We start from the raw sequence: 18,554 nt of genomic DNA on the forward strand, positions 1-18,554 counted from the left end.
CACACACACACACACACACACACACACACCTACCTTTTGTTAGAGACAACAGGGACCCTCCAGCCCTTGATCTGGTTCAGCTCCATGTCTGAGACCTCAATCTGCAGTGGTAGCCGTGGTACCCACACTGTCATCTCCAGGGGGCTGCTCAGGTGCTGGTAGGTGAAGCTGACTATCACATTCACCTTGCCCTTCATTTCCTTCCCATTGACAAAGACATAGTCACATCTGTCAGAAACCTGGTTGGGAGGAGGGAGAGAAGCAAGGAGGAGGGAGGTGAGCTTCATCTCATTCCACAGATCGGGGAAGAGGGTTGAGTCATGTTTGGGACTCATCATTGTGAAGTAAAGCAGGCACAAGCCATTGCTTTGAATGAAACCCCTGACGTCAGAACAGAGCCTGCTGGGGTCTTTGCAGATGGGGATAAGGGTCTTTGATGTGCTGTTTTGGTAAGTGAAGTTGTACACATTAATTTGTTTGTTTTTTATATTGTTGTGTTTGTGGCACACATTTGTGTTTGCATGCATGTGTGTGTACATGTATGTGGAATACCCAGGTTGACATTAGGAAGCAGCCTTGATCCATCTTCCATCTTACTCATCAAGGCAGGGTCTCGTAATCAAATCCAGAGTTCACCTATATGGCTATTCTCGCTAAATAGTTTGCATTGGGTATCCCTTGTGTCTGCCCTCCAAGGGTAGGATCACAGACAGGCTGCCATGCCCACATGGTATTTATAAGGGTTCTGGAAATCCAAACTCAGATCCTCAGACTCTCAGGATAAGTACTTTTTAACTCTGGAGCCATTTCTCCAGCCTCAAAGTGAAGGATCTTGATGGATAAGAAATTAGCCTAGATTATTTGGGTTGGTCCTGGAGAGCTTCTGGTTGTCCTTTTGAGAGGGGCACTGGTAATTTAGGAGAGGGAAGCAGACACTGTGGCTGCGGGGGCAGGAGGCTATATTGCCAGCATGGAGGTCAGAGAGGGTTGGGAATGGGGAAAGTCAGATTGGAAGCGGAAGAATCCCAGACCGATGCCTGATTCCAGATCCTTGACCTTTAGAACTGCAAGGGAATAAATACATTCTTCCAAAAGAGAGCCGGTGTGTGGTTCATTGGTCCCAGCAGAGGGTGGATCCGGAGTGGAATAGGAGGATGGACCTGGGGAAAGAATGAATTCCCTCACCTGTGTCTGCTGGTCAGCACAGGAGAGGAAGGAAGGTGTGAGGAACTTCTATCCACTGACAATAGGATATATGGATACAGGTCAGGGATGCCTGCTGAGTTCACCCCAAGTATCATCTCAGCATCAGGACCACACAGGAGGCCGGCACTATTATCAGCAGCATCTCACATATGACAAACCCAAGGCCAAAGGACACTGATGACTCATAACACCCCAAGGCCATGGCGAAGAGTAAGGGACGTGGCTCTCTGTCCCTCAGTCTGCCCTGCCCCCTCACAGGTGCCATTTCGGTCCCAGGGCTCTTACTTTCCACCTTAAAGGATGGAAAACCTACTTTTAACACTTAAAGGGGTGTGAAAGAAAGCAGACAGAAATGAGTAGGTTGTGCAAAGATCACAAAGACCTTTCTAGTGAAAGCCCCCTTGTCTGCTTCAGAGGCAGCGTGGATGCTGGATGCACAGGACGGGCTATTGTGAGCCTCAGCCTGGGTGGGGAGGTCGATCGATAAGTGCAAAGAGAAATGGGCGCCCGGCTCCATCGAGGCGGACTTTGTCATCTTCAGTGTCTGCCAATAGCGAAGGTACTTAAATCTGATTGCATTGTCCAGTGGGACTAGTGATGGCTGGTTTATTATAATTTGTGGTCTGGCCAGAGCTTGCCTTGCTTCAGGGCCCAGGGAGTATTTAATTTAAGGCCTTTTCTCTTTCAGGATATCTGTTTATATTCAGGTTGAGCATTCTCAGAGGATCAGACACCTTGAAAGAAAAAAGTAGTTGGGATAAGGGGGCAAGAAGAGAGGGAGGAAAGGAAGAAAGAAGGAAGGGGAGGAGAAAAGGTTGGGGGAGGGGGAGACAAGAAAGAGATGAGGGTGGAGGAAGGAGGAAAAAGGGAAGGAAGAAGAAAGGAGAGGAAGGAAGGGCAGAGGGAGGAAGGAAAAGAAGAGGATACTATATGACAAATTGCTGGTAAGAGTCATTTCTTTTTTAGAACAACCTAGTCCTTCATGACCTTAACTCTCTTGGCCTTCCTGCCAAGCAGGTGACCCATTTAAAGGAACTTGGAGCTCATCCCAGCCAAGAGAGCCACACAGCCTGCCTTTGCCCTGAAAAAGATGTGGGCTGAGGTACCCTAACCATGGCTTGGAGTACACTCAAACTCTCGTGTGCATGTTCTTCGAGTACCTTCACCATGGTTCTTTGACTCCGTGTTTGTTCTTTGATGTGACAGCATACTGTGATAAGTGTTGGTGCAGATGAGAAGGCTTTGGAAGGCTGTGCACTTGAGGACCTGGGTCTGTGAGGCAGGGTTGGGTGAACAAGGTCAGGAGACATTAGAGCAGGGTTGTGCACAGGCCCAATGCCCTGTGGCCGTGGGTCAAGAGCTATGCTCAGGACATCTTGTGTCCAAAGATCAGGGCTGAACTCACATGTGGTGTGTGAGGTATAAGCTAAGGTTAAAGACAAGCCACCATGAGTGGGATTGGAGGCTTGAGAATCTGTCTCGTTGGCTCTCTGAAGACACCCATGGGGTGCAGTCCACATCCTGGACTCTGGGGTAGTCAAAAGAACTGCTTAATAGCGATGTCTGGATCTTTGGGATGTCAGGGTTTGCCTTCTGCCTTTGCTGCTGCTGAGTTAGGATGTGACCATCACAGGTTATAAGCTGGGAACACCAGTGACAGGTGTCCCTTTCTTGCTGGGACTATTATTCTTCTGCTGCCCTATAGCTGCTACCTCGCTGTTGGTGAGATGGTGGCTGATGCCATGCCAAGATCTCAGTGCTGGGGCTACACATTGCTGCTGGCACAAGCAGGGGTCAGAGGTCCCGATGAGGAGAGCCCTTTCTTAGTATAAGTCACCATAGCATCACTCTGATGCAACACAAAAGAACCATGTTCCAAAGACTGTATTCATCAGTCAAAACCTGCCAAATCGATGGCATTAGTAGGCTAAGCCTGACTGAGTGAGACAGATGAAGACAAGCAAGCTCGCACAATTCTATCAAAAACTCACAATGAGCCAAGAATATAATTGGGGTCCCCACTGAGCAGGAGTCTCTGTCTTAAGTGGCCTCAGTCACATCACTTTCAACCTCCAGGTTGCAGGAAGGGCTCTTCTAATATAAAGGGCGGTCAATGAGAGGAAGTGGAGGCAAACAGGAAATATGGTCACAGGAGAGATATGGAGCTGGACAAGCTTTCCATCAAGAGGATGTGGGGATGGTGGTGGCATGGGGTGGGAAGTGCTTGGACAGGACACAGACAGTAGTAGTCTAGCCTCAAGGGGAGACTTTGGTGATTAGTTCCTGGACACAGTTCTCCTAAGCCTGTGTGCTTGGGAGATCTTGGCTACAACCTAGAGACATCAGTGGCTACAGATAATACTAATTTTTATCCACTTAGAAAATGTTTATGTGTGTGTGTACACACATGTATTCGCATGTGTGTTTAGAGGCCAGGGGTCAAATTTAACTGCCATTCTCAGGGATGCAGTGAACTTCCTTTGAGATGGTATTTTTTCCATTGGTCTGGAGTTCACCCAATGAGGCTCAACTTGCTGTCCAGAAAGCCCCTGGGATCCTCCTGTCTCTTCCTCTGCATCAGTCTTAATACCAGTGTGCATCGCTCTACCTGGCTTGGGGGCTGGACGGATGGCTAAGCAGTTAAGAGCACTGGTTGCTCTTCCAGAGGACCGGTGCTCACTTCCCAGTACCCACACGGGAGCTCCCACCTGTCTGTAAGTTCAGTTCCAGGGCTTGACACCTCACACAGACGTACATGCAGGCAAAACACCAGTGAACATAAAATAAAAATAAATTTATCAAAATGTGGGATTGGGGGATTGGACTGAGAGTTTTCTGCTTTCCAACAAGCACTTTACCAACTGAGCTATCTCCCAGGATAGATTCTTTTAAATGAACTTTTGACAAATATATTTCATTGTGTATATTCAAGGTTTATAAAATGATACTTTGGGGTTAACAGATGGAGACATTAATACAGTGAAGGAAAAATCATGTATCCTTGTCTGGTATGGTGACAAACATTTGTTTCTGTGGCAGGAACAGCTGGAATCTCATTCACCAGGATTTCAGAGTCAAGCCTTAACAGCTAGATCTGCAGAAACCTTCTGAGAAGTGTGGCTGAGGTCACCAAGCTCACGGTCACTATGCATGGTAGCTATGGGTGAGTCAAACCTTTTTCTGGTTTCACCTCCTGCCTGCTGTCTCCCGGTTCTTACCCTGCTTAACAGTCTCTCAAGTCCTTCCTCAGGAAGGCAACACACATGACTGTCCCTCACCAGCTCTGCCCCAACTATTCTCCCCTATGCTTTCCCAACTCTGGAAGACCTGCTGTACCTGGGCTGGCCTTCAGCTGGTAAAATAGGAGCCTCAGTTCCTAAGTAGACAGGGATCCCCATGCAGGGGCTGGGAGATTCACACTGGACTTGTTCTTAGGGAACCCACTGCAGCAGGTCCTCTCTTTCTTTCCAGCCATAGCTCCAGGTGCTTAAACTTCAGACTCTCCCCGCTGGGAGGTGAACCAGAGAGATTTGACCAACTAGGAGAACTGTCCGACTTCATCATTTCCCCTTCAAGTATGATGACTAATGGTACATGTCAAATAATTTATCAACCAGCACTTTACAATGTTGGAGGCTTCAAGGAATGATCAAGTAACACTCTAGAGTTCCCTCCACCATCCATTTCCAGCCAATCTCCCCTGCTCCATGACGGAGACAAAGCTAATATTTCTGACTCTCGTGTGCATAATCCTGGCACTTATGTGAATTTAATGCTAGCTCTAGCTCTTCTGGTTAAATGCTGGCTGGATTTAAATCTTATCTAAATATCACATCTGTGACAAAATTTATGTTCTCTGGATATTTTTTTGGATATAATGAACTCTTATCTTTCCTCCCTCAAACTGAGCAAATAGTCACATTCCACAGGAGGCTCGCATCTGAGTCTCAGGTTGGCGGTACCCTCTTACGGATGGTCTTTATCTTGGGTGAAAAAAAAAAAAACAACCCAGCGTTAGTAGTGATGGTAGAGGTAAATACCGCAGCTAACATTTAAAGTTTGCTAATGCAATATGCTGTGTGTAGCACTAAAGCCTTATTCCATCTGTTCTTCATGGTAAATACACTAAGTAATATGATTTGGATGTGAAAGTCCCCCCTCCGCACACACCTCAGAGGCTCATGTGTTTTAACACTTGACTACCAGATGGTGGCGCTGTTTAAGGAGGTTGTGGAGCCCACAGGACTGTGGCCCTGCTAGCAGAAATGAATCATTGAGAGTAGTGGGCCTTGAAGGTGGAATCTATTTCATGCCAAGGTCTGAGCTAACTACACACACACACACACACACACACACTTGGATCGGGGAGATAGCTCAGTGTGCAAAGCACTTACCTTGAAGGCATAAGGACCGGAGTTTGGATTCTCAGAAGCCAGGTAAACCTGGACACAGAAGCACAACCCTACAGTGAGGTGGAAGGTGGGACAGGAGACTCTCAGAAGCCTGAGGGAGGGCCAACTAGATTGGAGAGAGCATAGCAGAGACTAAGAGACCTCATCGCAGGGTGGACGGTGTGGACCAACACCCAAATTTGTCCTCTGATCTCTTCATGTATGCTGTGGTGTTTGTGGTCTCTGTACTCACACATAAGAACAGACGACGACACACACACACATGCACACACACAATATGAGAGCAAATTAAATTAAATGGTAACTAGGCTATGTTCAATTCGACGGGAATCTTTATAAGACAGTCCAGATGTAGGGATGGAAGATGCGTACACAGTGGAAAGGCCAGATGAGGATGGAGAGCAGGTGGTCACATACACCCCACAGGAGGCGGCAGAGGAGAACCCAATCCTGCCACCACCTTGATCTTGCACACATATGCCTATACGGCAGTGAAGAAATAGATTTCTTCTGTTTAAGCCACTCAGCCCACCCTGAGGTACTTTATTATAAATAGCCTTAAAAAGACCACGCAGTTGACAGTACAGGTGAATGCAGTCATTTAAGCAGGCCCTGGAGACCATTTTCCTATTTCAGGAGATAGTCACCGGCTTGGATAAAGAAGAGGCCATTGGGGACTCAGGGAAACTGGTCTCTTGAGAAAGCTCCATGCATCAGTGCAGACGAAAGCTGGCTTTAGGGAGGCCTGCTTGTCCAGAGCCTTCCCAAGGTCCCACCTGTTTGGATTACTGTATTCCTATGGTATTCCAGCGAGATGGCAGCCACTAAGAGCACCATTGTACCAAACGGGACAGGCACCCAAAATGGAGCCGTGTCTCTAGTTCTCCTGGTGTTGTGGTTCATTTGAAAAGCTAACTGCTGCAACCGGGAAGAAGGTCTCAAATGAGGAATCATCTAGATCAGATTGGCCTCTGGGTTTATCACTGTGTGTGTGTGTGTGTGTGTGTGTGTGTGTGTGTGTGTGTGTGTGTGTGTGTTGACTGTGAATTCAGATGGTACCCTGAATAAGGGAGGTGCCATTCCCTAGGCTGGGCTCTGAGCTGTATAAGGGTGAAGAAAGCTGGCTGAGTGTAAGCAGAAGAGGGTGCATTGTCTCTCTGTTCTCTGCTATGGATGTGATATGATTAGCTTCTTCAAAAAGAGAAAACAGAAATCAAGTTAGCTGGGAATGTTTTAGAATCAAGGTTTTGATCCAGGCTACTTCCTCCAGTGTTTGAGACTACGGGGCTCCTCTGAGAAGCAGAAGTTGAGTAAGGAATGTGTTGGGTGGAAACACTAATGAAATCAAAAGGGAAGGAGTGGCTCTGGAAATAAAGATTGGCAGAAGGGAGGTTGCTAGAGGGCATTCTCGCTGTTAGAAATAGCCAAGCCTTTTCCCACTGTCTTAGTTATTAGATACAGCCATCCTAAAGGCAGCCTAGAACAGAGGGGCCCCCATGAGCTGCTTACTGGAACCTATCTTTCCTCAATACTCCCCAAGGCCAAGTGAGACCCTTCTTGAGGGAGCACGGCAGCTTCATCTTTGTGTGCCACATCACGCCTCTTAAGGACTATGGAGAAGAAAGCTACCATGTCAGTAGAACTTTTAACAGCTGATGTTCCTCTAGAACCCATGTCACATGCCCAGGAGATGCTGCCACTCCTAGCAAGCGTCAGCCACTTTCCTGGGGAAGGAGGAGCAATGTGCTCAGAGAATGCTCTCTTTGGTCTCAGAACACATGTCTGGAGGCTGCCATTGTCTTTCTGTGCTTACTCACGAAGTGTGGATGGAAGATCATTTTTATAGTAATAACCACCTGTTGCCACTCTGCCTTAGCTCCAGTTGAGAGGACTTGGTGGCAGTCATAGCGGAAGGCTGCCCGGTACATTGTGGGATGTGAAATAGCACCCTGGCTTCCACACTAGATGTCAGCAGCACCCTTACAGCAGTGGAGACTACCACAACAACTTAGATACTGTCAAAGGACCCACAGGGTCTCCCCAGAAGTGCTATGATCCATGTTTTCCATGTGTTTATTTCAGCCACACAAAGGTCCTCTTCCTGTTGGATCTTAGGGCCATCTACAGAATAAAACAAACTCCAAATGACTCAGCATCATTGGCCATGCAGACAACAGGGTCCTCCCAAATCTTCCCTTATAGACAAATGACCATTGCTGTAGATAAGACATAGGGCTCAATGAGAGGCAACCTGCCAGTCATCTTCACCACCCCTGTTCTTCCCAGAGATCTTCTGAAGCTGGAATGATCCCATCTTCTTTTTCCAGACAGGCAACTCAGGCCCAGATGAATTGATGCATACAGCAGATTGTGTTTTCCAAAGATGGCCATGGCCCATTTTGTCCCTCATCCTCTTCTTTCAAGTGATCTTATGATGGTCCAGTTAAAGAGCTAAACCCAACTCCATCCTGGATTCTCTGCTGGTCTCAGAACTAGCTTAAACAATAGAGTTTAATTCCAGCGAGTCTGAGATCTCTCTGTCATGGTCTCTTTTTCTTGCTGTCTCTCTATTGTCTTCCTTCACATCTCTTTTTCTCTGCATTTCTCTCTGTTTCTCTTTGTCTCTATGGAATGGAATGGCATGAGACTGAATTCAGCCAGGTCTCAGAAGAGCAAGGCTCTGGGGGTAGAAAACTGGAAAGACCCTCTGCTCTAGCCTGGGAGCTTTCTGACCTGTTTCCTCCCATGCTAATGATCCTTCCTCGCCTCCAAGAAGCACAGAGGACACAGCTGTCTGCGAGTCAGTGTTTATGCAATCTCTCTCTCACACATGTATTTGAGTGGATCTGGATATACTTGTGCAAGCAGGTGGCTGTGCATGTATGTGAGCATGCCTGGAGAGGCCAAGGGATGAGGTCAGGTATTTTTTTTTAATTAGAGATATATCTATTTTTTAAATTTCATTTTACTTTCCAACCACAGTTCTCCCTCCACCCCTCCTCCAACCCCTGCCTCCCTCTCAGACCACCCTACCTACTCCTCCCAATGGGTAGGGACTCCCATGGGGAGTCAACAAAGTTGACTGACACATTAAGTTGGGGCAGGACAAAGCCCCTCCTCCCTCCATTAAGGCTGAGTATGGAATCCCACCATAGGGAATGAGTTCCAACAAGCTAGTTCATGCACCAGGGATAGATCCTAGTCCTACTGTCAGGGGCCCCTCAGATAGTCCAAGCTTCACCACTGTCTCCCACATATGGAAGGCCTGGTTCTGTTCAGTGGAGGCTCCACAGCTGTCAGTCTAGAGTTCATGAGTTTCCACGAGTTTGGTTCAGCTGTCTCTGTAGATTTCTCCCTCATGATCTTGACCTCCCTTGCTCATATATTCCTTTCTCCCACTCTTCGATTGGATTCCTGGAGTTGGGCCTGGTGCTTGGTTGTGGATCTCTGCATCTGGTTCCATCAGTTACTGGGTGAAGGCTTTATGATGATAGTTGGGGTATTCACCAATCTGATTACAAGGGATGGCCAGTTTGGGCACTCTCTCCACTATTGCTAGGAGTCTTAGCTGGTACCATCCTGCATATTCTTGGGCATTTCCCTAGCACCAGGTTTCTCCCTAACTCTACAGTGTCTCTCTCTATCAAGATTTCTCTTTCATTGCCCCCCCACTCCATCCCTCTCCCCCTCCACCATCCCATTCCTCATGTTCTGATTCCCCATCCCCTCCACATTGCCCCCCTCACACCCACTTTACCCAGGAGGTCTCACCTAATTCCCCTTCCCAGGGCAATCCATGTGTCCTTCTTAGGGTCTTCCTTGTTACCTAGCTTCTCTGGAGCTGTGGCTTGTAGTCTGGCTATCCTTTGTTTTGCATCTAGTATCCACTTATGAGTGAGTACATACCATGTTTGTCTTTCTGAGTCTGGGTTACCTCACTCAGGATGTTTTTTTCCCCTAGTTTCATCCATTTGACAAGTCAGGCATCTTTATCAATTGCTCTCCACCTTAAATTTTTGAGGCAAGGTCTCTCAATGAAGCTGGAATGCATCAGTTCATGTAGGGTGGCTGGCCATTGAGCTGTGAGGATCCTCCTGTTTCTATGTTCCCACACTGGGATTATAGATTTACACCACCATGCCTTGCTTTTACATGGGTGTTGGAAACTGAACTCAGGTACTTATGTTTGCAAGGTAAGAACTGCACTGATTCATCTCCCAAGCTCTATGTTCTTTCTTGAAAAAAGTTCATTTTTTGGCATTATACACCAATAACTGTAGCTCTCTCCTAGTCTGGTGAGATTTGAAGAAGCTGTGAAGGACAGAGACAGCTCCTTATAGGGAGAGACTATCCATGCATGGCACTATTCACCAATGCCCAGTGGCTATGAAGGCTCTCAGTCCTGTGGTAGGTATGTCCCCACCAACATCTTTGACTCTGAGCAGAAGGAACTCTTTCTCCCCAGATTTCCCCATACCACACACAGATTATTCTGCCTGGGCTCCCAGAGGGCACATGATGGTCATGGTGTATCCCTTACCCTGTCCCTGTTCTCACAGCAACCAAAGGAGGACAGAAGAAGAAGAAGCAACAGCTTCTGTGAGTTGCTGGGTCAGGCTCATCGCTCAACCTTGTGAACATAAGATGAGCAAGTCTAGATTATATGTGCCTCCTGCCAGGTGACTGGGAAAGGAGGAAGCTTATCCCCTGGGAATCGAGAGGATAAAGTCACCACTCCTTCATTTGGGTGGTAATGGCCAGAGCCTTCTTGCCAATAGCTCACCTCTCTCATCCATCACCATGCTGACCTCTCTCTGAATGTGTTCAGCACAAAGCAACTTCACAACAATCCAGTCTTTAAAGAGGGCATCCGTGTCCTCTCTTTAGCTGGCTGCATCCTATGTAATAGGACATGTTTTTTTTTTCCTCCCTGTAGCAGCAGGACCCTATGGGTAGTGGATGCCCAAGGCTTGACCATATGGTTTGTCTCTAGACTGGATAGCCTGTGTGAATGACCTCTGTGACGGTTTGAATAAAAATGGCTCCCATAGGCTCATACGTCTGAATTCTTGCTTCCCAATTAGTGCAAGTTTGGGGAAAGGATTAGGTCAACAACTATGACCTTGTTGGAGGAGGTGTGTCACTGGGGATGGGCTTTGAGGTTTCAAAAGATCCACTCCATTCCCAGTGTCTCTCTCCTTGCTTCCTACTTGCAGATGGAGACGTAAAGCTCTCAGACATTCCCATCTCCACACATTTGCTCAGCCATCATGGACTCTGACCCTCCCAATCCATTAGCCCTAAACTGAATGCTTCCTTTTATAAGTAGCCTTGGTCATGTTGTTTTATCTCCGCATTTGAAAATAACTACGACAGTCCCCTTCCGCTAGGTTCTGCAGTTGTCACCTTGCTGGACCACACACAGCAGTCTTGGAAAACAACTCTAGTTAACATTGGAAAACATTAAGTCATCCCCTGTGGATCCCTCTTTGATTAATGCATCGCGGATCCTCTTGCTTCTCCAGGGATGAACTCTGCTGTTGCAGCAGTCTGGCAGACTGCGCATGGCAAGTTTCTCTATGTTCTTTTCTATATTTGCTGGCAAGCTGCCCATCTATCTCACTTCCCTACCTGGCTCCTGGTGGTAATGGGAGATGACTCATAGCATGCAAGCTCAGAGGACATGTGCCCCTGGTTCTGGTGGAGCATCTGTGGCATCCAGCAGCAAGGCGGAAGGCCGAAAGGCTCTGGTTGACCTCTCTCTGGGTAGCCCAGATTATGTAGAATCCTGGGAGTCCTGAGCTATCTTATTTTATCTTCCATGTCTGGGAATTTGCATCTTCACTTATGGTGCTTCCTGAATACCAGACATCCTTACCACCCTGCAGAATGAGCTGTATGCTGGCCCTGCCTGCCCCTGTTCACTTGTGGATTAGTTCACTCAACCTGTTTCTACCAACATTTTATTATGAAAAGCACTAATCAGAGGAAAATTGGAACTGTTCAGTGAGCACTCACGCCCACTGCCTAACTTCTATAATTAACGTCTTGCAGTATTTGCTTTATCACAGATCGGTCCACCTCACAGCCCTCCATCCATCTGCTTTTATGCTCCTTCTCAAAGGAAGCCACAAACACCCACTTCTCATGCCCCTGAAGGCTTCAGACACATGCTATTAACTGGAGTTCAACCATCATTTTAAATAATATAACAAAACAAACCACTTTGGACTCTTATCAGGAGCAGGACACTGTTAACACTGGACATTGGTAAAGTTAACTCCCCTCAAGCAGGTACAAAAGTAACAACTATCAGGAGAAATAGGAAAATGGGGATATATAGCACTAGATCCTCCAGCCTGGCTGGGTCCCTCTGGGTAGGTGTTCTAGTGTCTCTCTGGCTGTGTGACTGTGAACAGCTTGCTTCTTTGATTCAGTTCCCTATCTGAGAAATGGGGATGAGCCTAGCCTTATCAGACTGTTTGAAGACCCAGTGAGCTGCTGTATCTAAAGTCCCTGGACTTTCTGCAGCGCAGCATTTACTCCGGAAAGCAACTGTCTACATGAGGTTTCAGCCGATGAAGGCAGCTGGGGACAGAAATGTGCTCGCCTTTCCTTTCAAGATCCTCACAACCTGGGTTCTATCCCTAGGACCGATGCTTGAAAAAGATGAATTATTTCTACAAGTTTCTCTCTGACCTCCAGAGGCAAGCTGTGTCATATATACCTCCCCTTAATGTAATAGAAATGTAATAAAAATCAACTTTATTTTCCTTAAATTATAAAAATAACAGGGCTGGAGAAACGGATCAGCACTTAAGAACACTTGCTGCTCTTGCAGAGGACCCAGATTTGATTCCAAGCACCTACATGACAGCTAACTACCCTCTGTAACTCTAGTTCCAGGAATCTGATGCCCCTTTCTGGCCTTTGTGGGTAATGCATGCGTGTGGTACACAAACATATATGCAGATAAAATACACATAAAATAAGCCAGGTGATGGTAGGTGCATGTTATTAATCCCAGCACTCAGGAAGCAGAGGCAAGCAGATCTCTGTGAGTTTAAGGCCAGCCTGGTCTACAGAGTGAGTTGCAGGATAGCCAAGGCTACACTAAGAAACCCTGTCTTAAAAAGCCAACCAACAAAACTAACCAAACAAAACATTACTCTTTAAAAAATAACATATATACAAATAAACATTAGACATATATGGTCATTTTCTTCTGGTTGATATGCCCAAATACTTGACAAGGAGAAACGTAAGGGAGGAGTTTAACATGGTTAACACTTTGAGAAGGGATACAGTGGTGCAGGGAACAGTGGGGCAGAGCAGGAAATAACATGATCCAAGAAGGTGTTCAACACCCTCTCGCGGGCAGTGGAGTTCAGGTCACGGTGCAGTGTGGACCTATTTCTGTGTCTCTGAGTCATTGGGAGCTGGCCAGTGTGCATTGCATTGGGCTCCGTAACTATACAGCTATAAACGGGATCAAGCAAGTGTTCTGCTCCCAAGGTGGAGCCACCATAAGGATACATCCTGAAGGGGGAAGGCTGGCACATGACTCCTAGGCTAGGGCTTTCCAGTTGTCTGTTATAACAGGACGAGTATGAACAGCCACCACCTTCAGGAGTCCAGCTGGACCTGCTCATCAGAGATCATCACAGCTGGGCCTGTTGGTTGTTGTTGATGCTCCCTCTTGGAAGGAGAGGGTAGGGAGAGTCATGGAAACCTTCCATGAGTATCCAGCCGCCCTTACCAACCAGTCGCAGCTAATTTTGCTCCCAGTGCACATGACCTCAGAGTTTCAAGGAGGGGCTAGCCCAGTGGTTCTCAACTTTCCTAATGCTGTGACCCTTTAATACAGTTCCCCATTTGTACTGATTCCCCAACCATAGAATTGTTTTCATCGCTACTTCATAACTGTAATTCTGCTATTGTTACGGATTGTAATGTAAATATCTGTGTTCGCCAAAGGTCTTAGGTGACCCCTGTGAAAGGGTCATTAGAGCCCCAAAGGAGGTTGAGAACTGAGGGGTAGAGGATATAGGTGGGGAAGAATGAGCAGAGGGGGCTCACCACAGTCATGGACCAACCATCATCCCTGCTGGGTGTGGCCACCGCGTTCCTGCCAATAAACCCTCGCCCATGCTCTGGAAGGAAGCCTGATAAAAACTATTGGTTTCCCAGAATGAACCTCGGTGGATTCACCCCTCAGTTTAAGTCTTTTTCAGGTAATGAATGTTAGTATTACATTCCCATCATAAAGGCCAAGCTACCGGACAGAATAGTAGTTCTCAACCTGTGGGTCACAACCCCATTTTGGGGTCATATATCACATATCCTGAATATCAGTTATTTCCATTATGATTCCTAACAGTAGCAAAACTATAGCTATAAAGTGGCAATGAAAGCATTTGTTGTTGGGGGTTACCATACCGTGAGGAACTGTATTAAAATGTCACAGCATTAGGAAAGTCAAAAACCACTGTGCTAGAACATTGCTGATAACAGTGAAGCTGGCCATTAGCCCATGCCTGTAAAAACCAAAGCTGGCAGCAGAGAACACCAGGGACAGCCAGGCTGGCCAGTACAGTGCCTTCTCTGTCAGTTCTCAGGCAGTTCCTACCCTCAGCTGCCCAAGAGCTCCCTGGGATACTGTAGTGAAGAACTTATGTACTTGGGAGGTCTCCTCAGGGCTCCTGTGCGGAATTGCTGTGGTGGAGGGAAAAGTACGACCATTTTCATATGTGTATAAAACTTCTGGAAGAATCTACAGGAGAAGCTACAGCCCCTACACAGAACAGAGAAGAAGGGACATGGGCCTCAAGCCATGGAGCACTTGTAGCCCCAGGAGCCACAAGAGGCAGGAAGGCTCCACTCAGTGAGTGCTGTGGATACCTGGATGTCAATTTCCATCCATTATGGCAGTGAGAGAATGAATGTTGACTTTAGAAGATGACCCGGTTTGTGGCAGCTAAAGAAAGCTAAACACCTGCTACATTAGCCTTCTCCACCAGGCTTTAAAGTCTGCCTATGACACACCACGTGTTTAAACTGCCACCGAGGGCCTTGAGAGGCTGGATCCCCAGCCCAGGCAGCAAATCTATTATCCTTGCTGTCCACAAAGGGTATCTAAATGAAAGAGCCTCATACAAAGTCAGATCACTCACCACTTCTGAGAGCTCCAGCTCAATCTTATCTTCTGAGGTAAATGAGAGCTTCTTCTGGAAATTTCCTCTCTCTCAACCTTTCCAAAAAAGCCTGGCTTCCCCGATTGCTCTGAGCCAGAGGCTTCTCTGTCAGTGATGAGCAATTCGAGGGACAGCCAGCCTTCCTGGGATGAGGGTAAGCAAGCACCAGGTACATGTGCCCTTCAAGTGGATCTCCCTTGCCAGGTCAGTGTTACTTGTGAATGCTAAGGATGGTGTCCTCTGAGTAGTGTGCCCTTGCTGCCTCCACAGAAGCCCCTATGGCTTGCCATAGGTGACAGGTAGGAGAGGGCCATGACCAGAGACACTTGCTCCATTCCGGACACGCTGGCTCCTGTCCCTCCAGTAACTAAGTTATTCATTATTCTTTTTAATAAATTGAACAGCTTGGCATCTGCATAAACCAGCCAAGGGTTCTATTCTATTATCTGCAAATAAGAATTCTGGGAAGTTGGAGCGATGGCTCAGCAGATAAAAACATCCCATCCAGCAGTTTACAATTGTCTGGTATTCCAGTTCCAGATCTGACACCTTGGTCTCTGTGGGCACTGCACACACATGATTCACAGACATACACACAGGTGAAGCGTGCATGCACATAAAATATAAACAAACACATCTTTAAAGATATTCTCAGCCTAGTGGAGATTGTCACATTTGTGCATTTGTTAAAAAGAAGTGTAGCCTGTTGTCTGCATGGTTATTATGGCTTCTGTCCTGTCTAATTGAGACAGAATTGAGACTGTAATGACTTTCATAGACCTGAAGTGATTTTGGCCTGGGACTCATTATGTCGCCTAGGTTGGCTTTGAACTTGGGCAATCCATCTGCCTTGGCATCCTGAGTCCTGGGATTACAGGCATAAACATTCAGCTTATTGGGTTGGAACACAGACAAACCGTGACAGGACACTGTAAGGCAGCCACTGTCTGGACCAGGAAGTTCCCCTGGAGACAGTGCAAAGGGCAACCCTGCAATTTACCTAGTGAGGCAGGAGCACCGTGGGGGCAATGCTCCTGAGTCCCAGCTCAATGCTCCCAAGTCAAGGTCACTCAAGGTGTTTTTGTTTGACAGTCTCACGTAGCCCAAGTTGGCCTTGAACTGGCTATGCAGACGAAGATGACTCGATCCTTCTGCTTCCACCTTGCTTTTGGCATACACCACTACATCTGGCTTATACTGTGTGGTGATCAAACCCAGAGCTTTGTGTGCGTTAGACAGTCTCTTTGTCAACTGAGGCACATTCTGGCCTTTGGGGCACATCTTTAGAAGTATCCCAGGTAAAACAGAGGGAAGTTAAATCCCCCAATATTAACGTCTATACTGTTATACATTTATGATTACATTTTAATATTTATATCTTATCTGTGGCCTTTAGCTTGGCGGCATCTTCGGCCAACTAAGATGTCTCAGTGGCTGCACAACATTGGAGTTACCACTGGCCTCCTTGGGTCTCAGTTTATTTTTCTGGCAAAGTGATGCTGGCATGTCTTACATCCTTGGACACCCCCCGCCACTCTCCAGCATTTACTGCACAGAAGGATCGATGAGTGTTGCAGCCGTTGGGGAGAGGATACTTGGAATTTTGTCTCCTTTCATTTAATTAGCACAGATAACATATCTCGCACGTGAAGCCATTCAAGGCTGCCACATCCCATCCCCAGCCAAGGGTTTGGCTAATTGGAGAACAAAACCATGCCAGCACCGCGGTGGGAGGGGAGCAGCGTGCGATAACGACATTATAGGATGTGCGGGCTTGGCAGGGATTAATGCTAAGTAGTGACTACCCAGAATTAGCACAGGGGCCTTCTTTTGAACAGATTTCAAGGGTCTGACGGAATGAGCCAGTAACGGATGGCTGTGATCATCTTGGTACCACCAAGTTCTCACAGTCATGAAGATCCCGTCTGCTCATGATTAGCATCAGGCAGTTACAAACGAGCAGCTGGCTCTACACGATGGGAGGGATATGCCATTAATGATAACAGACCTGTCACTGGGACAATGATATGCTTGAAGCTAGCAGGAGGATGTCACATCTCCAGGAACACTGGGCATGTGATGGCCCACAGCCGAGGACCAAAAGAGTAGGCAGCTCCCATGGCTTGTTCACTTCAGAGCCACCCGTTAGAGAAAGGCCAGCGAACAGCGGACCCACTCACCATCAGAATTTTGAGAGACACAGGCAATAGCGAAATGAACACGTACATCTGCTCTGGGGCCTCTCATGACACTGACACCAGAGAACGCATTTCCTCCATGTGTGGCATCTCCATCATTCACACCAGTGAGTCCTTTTCTAGCCTGCCTTGTTGTCTTTTGGAGGAAATTTAGCACACTCTGCAGGATGCTGAGCCCACCAAGGCTTTCATTTTTCTGTGTGCTAGACATCTCCTTGCCTTCAAATCTGAGCAAGCCCAGAATGGTCAATGCTGATTTTATTGTAGCACCTGAGACTTAATAACAGAGCTTCCTGCAGGTCTTCAAGGTGTCTCAAGGATAATATTTCCATCCACACAACTTACAAATAATAGCAAACCAGCCAAATACATGGGAACAATCTGCCATGGGAGGGTCATAGGCCCAAACCACCCTCTAGCATTTGTTAAATGTTGGGGTTTTAAGAGACACCTCCAGCTCTCCCCTAGGCTTCTGACAGGACCAAAGGACAGGGCCGCACAAACGAACATGGGAGCTAAGAACAGAGGAATGAATTGGGCGCAGTTATGGTGATTTTTTTTTTGACCAGATGGAGGCTCCTAAATGCCCTCTGAGTATGTCTGGCTGACCAAGATGCCAACACAGACTGATCTGTGTCTCTCACTTTTCCATCCACCTTCTAATTGCAGTGGTTATCAACAGTGCCGGCCATAGACAGACAAAGCATTTGGACACCCTGTCCGCTGACCACACTGTCCCATGGCTTCAAGGCGTCAGTCACCTGGGCACCTGAGGGAAGGCACTTGGATCATGCATAATGTTCTGGGTGGCCTGGGCCTGTTGGGTTTCCTGGGAAACCCCTTCAGTGTTATATCCAGATCAGAACTGGATGGATTATGGCAGCCAGCCACTTCCTGCTCTGCTACCCGAATGCATACGCACAGTGGAGGAGGGAAGGGTAACATCCTTGAGGGGCCTGTGAGCAGCAGGGACAGGTGCTGTTGAGCAGATCTACCCCGGCCAAGTGTGTCTTCAGGAACTTCTAAGGTGCGTTCTGGCTGCATCCCTAGAGGGCTCTTGGCAAGATGGAGTGTTAGTATCTATTGTGTTTGCCTTCCCTCACTCCCCCCTTAGCTATTCCTAGCCCCCAAGCTTGTCCCTTGCTGTCACTTCCCCAAACAAAGAAGGATCAGCTCACAGGCTGCCAAGTCAAAGCTCTGTTTCTCTTGAGGAGGAAAATCAAGAGGCAAGTCCTCAGAGTCTCTCCTCTGAATGGAACTGCAGTCACATTCTTGAGATCAGCTGGGCCAACTTGCCTGAGCCCCTCATGATGAGACCTGTGGACCATTGATATTCCTCCTTGGTGGAGGGGTCAGGAGGGTCATTGGAGTATCCAGCCCCCCACCCAGCCATCTGCATGCAGCTCTCCTCTAATTACATGTGGTCTCTGTCTAGGGAAGGGGCTAGAATACATAGGGTAAGGAAGCCCAGAGAAGACTCATCTATGCAACCATAGAGAAGTCATCATCCATGCTGGGTGGAGGCTTTCCAGTGTGGCTGCTTT

The 18,554-nt window shown here is 47.4% G+C and overlaps 1 protein-coding gene across 1 annotated transcript in view; it reads right to left on the reverse strand.

The window, feature by feature from the left end:
- Window positions 1–18,554, reverse strand: part of Tmem132d (transmembrane protein 132D) — a 626,664-nt gene that overhangs the window by 12,469 nt on the left and 595,641 nt on the right. Inside the window, exon 6 of the mRNA XM_013350265.2 lies at window positions 34–239. Coding sequence (XP_013205719.2) covers window positions 34–239 — 206 coding nt within the window. The remainder of the gene's footprint in view (window positions 1–33; window positions 240–18,554) is intronic.

Source organism: Microtus ochrogaster, chromosome 2 (genome assembly GCF_000317375.1).
Source record: "Microtus ochrogaster isolate Prairie Vole_2 chromosome 2, MicOch1.0, whole genome shotgun sequence".
NCBI classification, from domain to species: domain Eukaryota; kingdom Metazoa; phylum Chordata; class Mammalia; order Rodentia; family Cricetidae; genus Microtus; species Microtus ochrogaster.